This window comes from Salarias fasciatus, chromosome 7, assembly GCF_902148845.1.
Source record: "Salarias fasciatus chromosome 7, fSalaFa1.1, whole genome shotgun sequence".
Classification (NCBI taxonomy): domain Eukaryota; kingdom Metazoa; phylum Chordata; class Actinopteri; order Blenniiformes; family Blenniidae; genus Salarias; species Salarias fasciatus.
In genome coordinates this window covers 19,766,198-19,777,421 of record NC_043751.1, presented here as the reverse complement: position 1 = coordinate 19,777,421, position 11,224 = coordinate 19,766,198, and the positions used below count along the sequence as shown (strand labels likewise).

General features: G+C 47.0%; 1 protein-coding gene across 2 annotated transcripts in view; it reads right to left on the bottom strand.

Annotated features, from left to right (window-relative positions):
* Positions 1 to 5,138: 5,138 nt before the first annotated feature.
* The window catches only part of otud7a (OTU deubiquitinase 7A), a 37,304-nt gene continuing 31,218 nt past the window's right edge, over positions 5,139 to 11,224 (bottom strand). The window contains exons 11-13 of one of the 2 annotated variants that reach the window (XM_030095741.1): positions 8,744 to 8,858; positions 8,107 to 8,191; positions 5,139 to 7,570 (exon numbers count right to left, since the gene is read on the bottom strand). In XM_030095741.1, coding sequence (XP_029951601.1) covers positions 5,990 to 7,570; positions 8,107 to 8,191; positions 8,744 to 8,858 — 1,781 coding nt within the window. In that variant the 3' untranslated portion in view covers positions 5,139 to 5,989. The remainder of the gene's footprint in view (positions 7,571 to 8,106; positions 8,192 to 8,743; positions 8,859 to 11,224) is intronic. The other variant, XM_030095740.1, reaches the window with a different exon arrangement.

Genomic DNA, 11,224 nt, shown 5'->3' with positions numbered 1-11,224 from the left:
GGACTTCTGTATGTGCTCAACATCCACTTTACTCTATACTACCACTATACACTATACTACATCGAATTGTTCCGTTGTATTCATTTCAGTAAGAGTAACTTCTGCTTTGTCCAGTCCTTCACAAGTTTTCCACTTACCCCAAACTTTATTTCTGCTGCTTCATTACTGTTTTCAACTACATATCTCACTTTTGGGGGGCATTTGTATTCAGTGTGGGATGTATGTTGTATAAAACTTTTGCTTTGCTTTTAAAATGTATAGTATTAAACTTGTTAATTTTATATACTGTTTTAAGATGATATTGTAATTGTATCAATAAATAAATATTTGAAACTGTCATTGTTGGAGCATTTTGTTTTCTGGGCCAAATACGGCAAGTGAGTGTATTAAAGAAGTGGCCCGGTTACGGTTTAGTTGAGGCTGACATCTGGAACCAGTTCTGAAACTTGTCTGGTCCTCCTTCGGGCCGGCTGTGGTCATACAGGTGGTTGACGTCTGGGAGAAAAACTAAAACTTACCTCGCCCAACACTGGGCCAGGACAGGGCCACATATGGCTAAATAGGTGGCTGAGACATGGCACAATCATGGGCAATATGTGGCAACCAGAGGTGGCCCTCCCAAGTGCCGTAATTCATTGCGGTATGTGGGCCAAGTGTAAGTGAGAAGTGTGGGCCACTACTGGGCCAGACTAATTTTGCTATGTGGGATCGGTGTCTGAGCACGTAGCTTCCAGGTGAAAATCTGTGTCGCGGCGCAAAAACTTCAGGTACCGTTTTGGTGAAAATGGTTGGGCGGCGGCCGATTGGTGCACCCGACCCAGACTGAGGAGTGTGAGAATGTGTTTTTGTTTTTATAATACCTGCAACATATGAGGAGGAGATGTGGTCAGCGGCGGCGGCGATCACACACAGAGTCCATGTGTGTGTGTGTGTGCTCCTCCATGCCAACCCCCAGAAGGCAGGCTGAAGGGCCATGTGATGCCACCCACTCTCAAGTGCAGTGCACGGCGGGGCTGGCGCTCGATCTTGCGGAGCGGGTGGGATGAGCTCAGATATTGGAGGCTGGCACTGGCTGAGAACAAGGCTTAGCTCTGGGAGGTGGGTGAGTGGGAGGTAGGGGGGTTTGGCATACCGCTCGCTGCAGCAGAGGCATCAAAGGCAGCAGCCCGACTCAAAACAGAACTGTAAATACTGTCAGGTAGAGCGGCTTCCAATCTTGTTTGGGGAGAATTGAATTTAAATATTCCATTTATATGCGCGCGGATATGCGTATTTCTCCCACATTTTAATTTCGCCAGGGTAATGAGACAAACTGCTTACCATAAGAATCAATATTTATGAACTATTGTGTTCTGTTAAGGCCTCTAATGGGCTTCTAATTGTATGAGGACAGAGACAGATGCATCTACAAATGGAATACCACATCAAATGAGTGGAGTGGATTTGACGACACGCAGGGTGTAGAGGCCTGCCAAAACTGCTGCCGCATGCCGGCGAGAGCTCTTTGTTGCTTTGAAAAGCAAAAAAGGGAGGTCCCTGATGCAAATTCAAAAGCAATTCTCAGAAAAGGAGATCCAAGAAAGGAGACAATGCAGCGGCACTTGTTATGGAGAGAGCATAATACATGAGCCAGGGGTGAAGAAAGAGGCCCCTCGTGTGCCATTGTGCGACGAACACCGGACATCACGTGGAGTTGTAATTCATCTCTGGAACTGGACGAGTCCGTCCGCATTATGAAGCGGGAGCAGTCGGGAGCGGCAGGGCAAGGAGTTAGAGGAGCGAGTGGAACCCGCGTCGCCGCCTCAAGTCACGAGACGGCGTGCTCACAAGTTATGCAGTCCGTCCTACACGCTGCAGGCTGCTGCCCACAGAGCAGAGCACTCCTCCTCACTCTCACTCCACCGGCTCCGGTCTGCCGCCGCCGGGAGGCCCGTGCACATGACTTCATAACGCCCTGAAGGTGTTTTAGGTGTTTTCTGCTTTACTGGAAGCAGCGTCGTCGATCAGTCTCCTCCCATTTCCCCCTCAGCTGTCAACAATAAGAGTGTCTCAGTGACCGGCGGTGGAAATATGAACGTCACGATTTGTGGCGTTGCAGCAGATAAACAGCATCAGCCGCCTCCGAACCGCCAGCGCGGGAATGAAGGTGGATTGATGGGTGGGAGCATTAGCATAATTCAGCCGGGTAAAAGCTTTTAGCATGTGAATGAAACATTAAATATGGAGAAGTTGATTGTCATGTTGTTGAAAAGCTTTTTTCATGTGTTCATTCTTAAAAATCTATTTTAGACAAGCTGGAAAAAAAATCACAATTGTTTCCGATGTGCAGTTTCACCGATCACTAGTTTTGCCGATCGGCGTGGAAACAGACTTCAATAGTGTAATAACTTGGAACTTTGCTCTCTAAAAATAGGCACTTTACTAAAATGATCAATTATTAGTGATGAGAATGATCCAAAAAGAGAAGAGGATATCAAAAGTATCAATATTTTGGTACCAATTTGAACATAATTACAATCCTTACAACCAATGTTGACCTGAAATTGCTAAATGTTGATACAGCAGTTGCACTATTTATTGGATGACAGCTAAAAATGTGATTTATTTCTTTGTTTTGTTTCTGCTAATACAGATCATGCCAGATTTTCTGTATTCTTCTTCAGTATTGTATTTCTACTTTGCTGTATGTCTGCTCCTTTGCATTGATATGTACATGTCCAGTGTGCCACCACATGGAAAAAAACAAACAAAATAATCAGCAATCATTGTTTCCTGTGAGCTGGATGCATGTCAGCATCTAAAAAAAAAATGCAGATTTCAAAAGCATGTTTTAAAAGTGTTCAACCTGCAGACTCAAATCTGTAAATACAATGTGTAACAGTTTTTAATGCCCCCAGACACCTCGCTGAAGTTATTCTCCCAAGCAGCTCACATCCCCTGCTTTTAAAGATTAAATTAAGCCATAATTACAGCAATTACACTGATGTGATGACAAATAAATCTCTGAATACCCCGTGAGTCATCCCTGCCTGCTTTTCTGCTATCACTTCTCAATATTCCTCACCTCATTCCACCACTGCAGGCAGGAGGAGACGCTCCTCATGGATGCATGTGCAGGTTTTTTTGGTTTTGTCTCCTGTGTTTTACACGCCTGTTTCGCAGCTTGGCGCCTGTATCTCCTGCCAATAGAGGAGAGTCTCTGGAGGAATAAGGCCGAGTCGCAGCTCCCAGCCTGGAATGCTGCCCCACTTGGCAGTTCAGTCCAAGAATCTCAACTCTGTAACCCCGGACTCATTTTGGCGGCAATTTCTCCCCTCATTCTGTTTCATTTGACTAATTCAGAAAGCTGATCCAAAATTAATTACCTTTTTCTTTCGAGAGAGAGAAAAAAAAAGTGTCCTAGTTTAAAATTTGGAGAGAGAAGCCGGGTAAGATGCATTGTGGGAGATGTAGGATTTCAGTTTGACCCAGATTGAAACTCAACAAATCGGCACATCAGTTTTCAAAAAAACAGAGTTAATGGATTTTTAGTTTCATATAATTATCTATTAGAGTTCCTCTATTTTTATTCATCTAATTCCTAATTTCTTGACATGAATAAATACTAAAAGTGTATCAAAATATTCATTATAAAAACAGTTCCTGCATGCTGAGTGGAGCTAATGGATATTTTTGTTAAAAAACCTAGTCTGATAAAACTAGTTACTTTACTTACCTTTCTCATGTGTTGCCTCTACCAGGCTGTGGACCCCCGATACACTCTTGCATGACAGTGAAGTCAAAATGGATGGAAGAGGAGCCTTCAGAAGGAAAACATCTCGATTCTTGTGACTGGACTTTTCAGTATTTTCTTTAAAACTTGTAAATCTTAATTTTCGCGTCAGTCTTGTCACTTCCCGTGTATCACGATGGCTGTTCTATAGCGTTTTGTAAAACACACTACGAAGATGCTATTTTGCCAAATAAACCTGGAACAGTTTGAAGGACGGCCATCAGCGTTTACGGCGTCTGACATTACCGCCATATTGGACGCTAATTTAAAAAAAGTCCTTCCAACCCGTTATCGTATGCTTTACATGTCATCCGTTGCCTGTTTTGTTGTGCATGTTGAGCAGATTCTTGTAAAATAGCTTCATCAAAAGTATTTCTTCACCTAAAAATATATTTTTTTTCTCCCGATTCTTCTTGACAGGAAAAACTTGACAAAAAAAACAAAAAACACACACACACACACCATGTTTGTAACAATAAACTATTTTTTTTCTCCATATTTACATCTGTACCTAATGTGCAAATTAATAATTTAAAGTAGTGTAAAACTCTTAAAGGAATACAAAATCATATCTTACAGTCCTAACATGGTGAGAGTCCATGAACTAGTCACATAGAAACGAAGAGGAGGAGCAACACTGCAGTGTGTACAGGAGGAGGAGAGAGACAGAAGCAAACCCAGGGAGCAGTGGACATCCTTGGCCAGGACACACTTAGTTAAGGACAGCATGGTACATTATCCAAGCATCACCAGAACAAACAGCAACACAAACACTGCGTCTTTTACAGTAGTCATGTCGAATGAGCAGAAAGCACTTGGAGGCCCCCGGGGGTCGTGGAGGAAAAAAAAAAAAAAAAACATAAAAAAATAAAAGAAAAACCCACTGATTGGTTTTAAAGCACTGATGATCACAAAGGCTTGAGGTGCTCGTAGCAGCAGGTGCTTCTTTTTGACGGCCTCTAGATATGGAAGAAGAACAATCTCACACTGGACCGGCGACGCGTCTATACTGCAGGTCACCACATAGTGCTAATAGCATGATTGCACATTTTGTTTGTGTATGCATGTGTGTGTAGGCTATATGAGTGTGTGTGTGTGTGGGTGTGTGTGTGTGCGTGACGCATAAGGGGGAAGAGACACATAATAACACTTCAGACGAATACACACACCGGCCTGTTCTCTCTACCCACAGTTCCTCTCATTCTGACGCGTTTGCCGGGTTAGAGGAGTTTAACAGGCAGCTCAGAGAGACACACCATGAACACTGCATATTTGAGAAGCGGTTCGTCCTCTGCACATCGTTTGGTGTTTGGCACAGAAAACGTTTTGCAAATTTTTGATATTTTTCGTTCTTTCGTTCTTTCTCAAGAAGCCAGTTTGGCAGTGCTTGTGGACTTTTAGAAGGTCGACTACGGGCAAAAAACGTGAATCGTACACAATATTTAAAGTCCGATTCTGACACAGCAGACCCTTGTAAGAACAAAGGTGCACTGAAACAAACGAGAGTTTTACATTTCATCCTAATCCAAGGTTACAATCTATGATGTTCGCACATTTAAATTCCTGTAGTTCAAATTTGTTTACAAAAGCACACTGTGACAATCGCTTACAATTTACAAGACACTGTTAACCTACAGTAACTATATTATTGGTGCATAGACAAAATTGGGAGAGGGTGTAGCAAAAAATCACCAATTTATTGCTTTAAAGTCTAATATTAATCCCCCGTTCAATTTCTTTTGATTGCAAAACAACTACAAATTTTCAACAGAGATTTTGAAGAACCGAGCAGAGGTATTGCATTCAGATGGATTAAAAGAGCTAAAATGTTCCTTCCTGACGAGACGCGAGTCTTTTGTACTTTGAAAAATAAACAACTTTCCTTCACATACAGAAAGTTACATCACGGAGAGATGACTTTTACTCTAAAACAAGTAAAAGACTAAAATTCAATGAGACAGAAGTCAAACAAAACAAAATAATAATAACAATATCTGGCCAAAGCTGCTCACTGTTTCAAGTTCTGCTTTCCCCGTCATAAAGGAATCATCTTCACTAACGAGGGAGGGGGGGGCGACAGGAACACACGAGCATTCTTCAAAAAATAGGAAAAATGTTTGCCGTCATGTCATTCTGAACGCAGAGTGCAGATGGTGTCGTTCCCTCCGGCCTCCTGCTGCCCGACTGGCCGACTGGCGGCTGAAGCGGCGGCGATGGCTATACCGGCCTCTGCAGCTTGCTCTCCCTCTCCCTGCGCTTCAGCTCCTCCCGGTAGCAGTAGGAGCAGTAGTTGTCGGTCTCCGGCCGGCCGTAGAAGGAGCAGTTCTCCCTCTTGCAGCGGCGCTGCTGAAAGCAGTACAAAGGGCTTCCAGAGCTCCGCCCTTTGGTTTTGTCTTGGTTGAGCCAGGTGTGGGACGAGTTGTCCTCGTCGGCGAACTCCAGGCAGTCCTGAATGTCTCCCGCGTCGAAGCCGTTGGTGTAGGTGTGGGACTTGTGTTCCCCGGGCATGTTGTAGGACAGGGCCTCTATGGTGTTGACGGTGCGGACCCCCGACAGGCGGGCGGGGCTGTAGCTCTGGGACGAGAGCGTGCGGTTCTGCTGGGGGTAGGTGGCGCACGTCTTGAGCGTGCCCACCACGGGCTTGTAGGGGTCGTCCTGGAAGATGGAGGATTGCATGTTGACATCTTGTAGGTGGATCACGCTGTGCCGCTGGATGGGCGGAGTATGGCTGTAGTGGGCCGACACGGGGACGGGCCCGGGTCTCTTAGCACCGATGCTGGGGGAGGAGTAAGGCGCGGGGGGCGGGGCCGGGTGCGAGGCGTGGTGGGGGGCCGTCGGCGGCGTGAGCGGGGCGGCGGGGGCGGGGGCGAGGGCGGCGGCGGCGGCGGCGGGGGTGGGGCTGTTCCTGCCCTGCATCTTGAGAGCCAGCGGCGGCTGCGGGCCGCTGAAGGAGTGGGCGTGGTGGGGCAGGACGGGGGAGCAGCTCTCCGGGGGCGAGCTGTCGGACCGCTCCCTCTGGAAGACACTCTCGTGCTCGGGCTTCTTGGGCGCTGCCGCCGCCGCCGCCTCGGCGGGGGCGGGCGGCTTCTTCTCCGCCTCCTTCCTCTTCTGCTCCTGCTCCTGGCTGAAGCGCTCCTGGGCGTTGGTCAGGTAGTAGCTGATCATCTCCTCGTGGAACTGGTGCCGGTGGCTGGTGAGCAGGAGCCCCGCGAAGATGAACTTGCGCTCGCCCTGCATGGCGGCCCGCAGGATGTTGAGGCTGAGCTTGACATCAGTGCTGTACTTCCAGTTCTCCAGACTCTTGTCCCCTGAGACCCTCCCTGCGCTGTCCAGTCTCTCGGTGGGGGAGGAGCTGGAGGGTCGGTCCGTCGGGGACGGACTCGTGGCCTTCTCGGATGAAGTGGAGCTGGTGGACTGTCCCGACTCCTCTTTCCCTCCCTTGGTGGTCTTGGACTCCTTCTTCTTGGTTTTCTCCCCTCCGTTCTCCCCGTTTCGACCTGAGCCAGAGTTAGATTTGTTCATTTTACCGTGCACGAGGCCGCCCAGCCCTCCCATGTTCTTCTTCAGCTTGATTCCCAGGGTTTTGCTGAAGCTACCCAGTTTGTTGGCTACAGAATCAGCCCTGCTCTTGTCCTTGTCTTTGCGCTGCTTGTCTTTGTCTTTCTCCTTGCTGGTCTTGCCGGTGTTCACGTTGGAGTTGCTGCCGACAGACTCGCGGTCAGAGTCCATGGACTCGGCCAGAGACTGGACGTCCTCTCCAGCAGAGGCGGTGGGAGACTCTGGCTGAGCCAGGGGAGCCTGTAAACACACACACATAAACACACACAGATTGGGATGAGATAGACTCATCAGATGAGTCTATGCATGGACAGATTTCATCAAGCTTTAATCCACAGTCTACCATTTGCTCCAGAAGATGTTAAGTGTACTGAGAAACAAAAAAGTCTGAAAAGCAAAGGGTCACATACTGATCTCCTTCTTTATTCACTTTGGATTTTATCGTTTGATCAAATAAGTTCAATACTATTCTTGAAAGCATTCGTGCTTTGTAGCTTTCTATGTATTTGGTTTAGATGTCAAGAGATTTAAAGGATCTCTATTTATTCCAGACGAATAAGCAAAAAAAAAAAAATGTATTGGAAAAACAACCAAATCACATGTTTCTGATGATTCACAACCAGGACAAATATAAATTCCTGGCATTACTGCGCTCTGACAGTGAATAAATCTGATTGATTGGGGCTGTGGAGTTTCCAGTGCATCTGGAAATGGGAGTCTCTCTAGTGGTAAATTAACCATGACAAACAAGACGCACATGTGCGAGAAGGAGTTACCCTTGTTTCAGATGGAATTCGGATCCATGTTACATTCATGTAGTTGTGCAGCAGGTTGAGTTTGGCCTCCAGAGACAAGATGAGACTGAAGGAAGGAGAGAGCGGAGTCAACGACAAGCAGGTAGAACACACTTTTTGCGTTATTGTTATCGAACCTGTCCAAGCCGCTACATGAAAACTTCCTGCATTGTGTTGATTGATTGGCAGAGCGCAGCGGGGGTGTCGGCGAGCATCTTTTCGGTGCACATTTGCACCGTTCATACTGCAGCTTGTTCAAGGATAAACGAAGCCCCTGACCAGCAGGAATGTGAAACAGAAACCCTTACATAAACTCTTCGCTAAACTCCGAGAGGGAGCTGCTGCTTTAGCGGAGCCGTTCCCGGGAAACCCTACCGATGACTGACGTGGCTCACAATTTGTTCCCTCACTCCTCGCCCTTTGAAGTGACCTGAACCCGGAGCCCATAATCAGAGTTAAATCCCCCACATGTAGCTTTGTGGGTGGACCAGCAGAACTGCCCTGGCTTGCACATTTTAACCCCCCCCCACCCTGCCCTCGGCGTGGCTGCTTTCGCAGTCGGTGCCTCTGTGGGCTTTGCCGATAAGCATCATCCGGCGATACGCTGTGCGGGACTTACTTGGCGAGCTTGGTATTATCGTTGTCGTCCCTCCCCCACTCCCAGTCCCTGCCAGGATCCACGGCAAAATGGAGCGCCAGCAGCTTGTGCTCCGAGTCGGTCAGGGGGATAACAGCTGGAGGAGATGAGATTATCAGAACATTAGTTTGGTCCAGCTTTACCACCGAAGACAAAATTGCGTGCCGCCGCTTCTCCAAGGGCATCGTGATGAGAGAGACCGCAGGGACGCGCCGGAATGATACGACGCCATGTTAATTATTCGGGGTGTCCGTCAGTGCAGGGGAAAGTATAAGAGGACTGTGTTTGATCTGTCATTCATATCTCAGGCGGAGAAGTGACCGTGACCAGTCAGTGTCGCTCGGACTGACTCATCCAGACAAAGACGGGCCTCAGTCGAACTCATCTGGGCCGTCTGGTGCAAATATCTCTTCTAACTTTGTATAATCTGACTTTTTTACAACTTGGGGTTTGAAAACTGTTCTGGAGAATTTGACTGGTGTTTGATAACTCCTTTGAATATTGACAAATGTATGAATTATCCATTCATGTCTCATTTAGTAGTGTATTCAACTAGTTCCAGGTCAAATATGATATAAGACACAATCATCTCACAGGTCTGATTTCAGGAGCTATAAGAACATTTTTAGACTTGAAATCCTAAAATCAAGACTCGGCATAAAAAAATTCAGTCAAAAGAGTGAAAATGTCTGAAAATGGAGGACTGAAAATCTTCAGTTGCACAGGAAAAAGACCCACTTTGATCAGTCTTTCTCTGTGGTTTTTTTCACGTTCTTCCTGTCTGTCTTTCTCACAAAGCCAAAAAAACATCCAATTTAGGTTATCCTATAACTCCAATGTAACCTCTTGGTGTGAAAGTGTATGACATTGTGTGTTTCTCTTGATGTGTGAGTGTGTTTTTACTACTCATATATTGAGGACAAACATTTTGACTGAAAACCACACAAATATAACTGGCAATTTTAATTTTTTTTTTCTTTTTTTTTTTTTTGCTTTTGGCTTTGAGCAAAGCGTTGATAATACCAAATGGAATAACAGCCAAAACCAGCTAAACAGCACCAACACTGAGACAAACTGGAATTATCCTCATTTGAACCGATGAGTGAGGAGAGAGCGCTGCAAAAAAAAAAAAAAAACAAAAAAAAGAAAAACCTCACAAGGAAGCGAGCAGATCTGAAGCTGATCGGGCCTGCACGCTACAATTCGGTTCGGTAATAGACGACGATCAAACGGAGCGGCGCAGGATGAGAGCAGGAGCGCTGAAATAATTTCATTCATGCCCCTCTGATATGATCTGCTGCGTACGAGCAGGAAGAGGTTCTCAGCACTAATCACGGAGCGCGGAACGTAAAACAGACACCTACCGAGGCTTCCTCTTGCGGTCTGTGTGTGTGCGTGTGTGTGTGTGGGTGCGCACGGCGAGGGCGTGTGTGTGTGTGTGTGTGTTCCTGTGTGGAGTGCGTGGGTGTCGTTTAAAACGGAGGACTCGCTAGACCTCGCCGGCCCACGCCGCAGCTCTCCTCAGGCCGCCTCGTGTGGGAGCTGTTATCCACATGACGGAGGAGCGAGGCAGGCTGTTCGGGCCGAGGAACATTCCAGCCTTCGCCGTCAGACCCAGATGGAAGACGCAGTCCCCTCCGTGCCTCGTCGCTTCTTCCGCTGCCAACGGGCCGCTCCGCCCCGCCGGCCTCGCGGACACGGATACTAGCGGACCTCGACCCCTCCTGTGCCCCCTGATGACGCCGCGGCTCAAATCCCCCATTCTGTCCCTCTCAGGGCTCTTTTTTTAGTTCATCCTCTTCACACGTCCGCCGTCAGAAATCACAGTTTGGACGAGTCACTCAGTGTGTACTCGAATGCGGTCGTTTCTATGGAAGAGTTGCTTGGAAAAGTTAAAAAAAAAAAAGTCCTGCTGTGACACATTAGCCGAGCCGTCAGCACCGTGTGGGTCAGCCGAAAAAACTGATTCACTCATTAAGTTCAGCTGTAGTTGCATCAGTCATCTGGCAGCCAAGCTGTGGCGCAAAACATGTTGCTTTGGTCGATCTGAACGAACAAAATCCAGGATTTTCATCTGCTGCTATTGCAAACGGGATGAAATTTATCTGCCGTGAGGCTCAGCCCGAAAGGAACATCTGTTTTCAAAGAAGGGTTGAGGACGTGTAGCGGCATCGAAACAGTAGAAACACGACAAACAGGTAACTTATTTAGGACTGAGAATCATCATTTACCTGTCAAACGTACTGACGATAACGTAACAGGTCATTTGAGGATATTTTTACTGGTCAAAATACAGACAGCATCAACATCAAGATATGATGAAGATAAATATTCCCTTTGAAATCTGATCAAACTTGTTCAATCTCCAGTAAATGAAGCTTTCCTCTGGTGCATGAGTTTTCTCTGGGCGTCCTTGTCGTATCCCAGAGTCTGAGGGCATTCAGATTGGAAGCTGGGACTGTA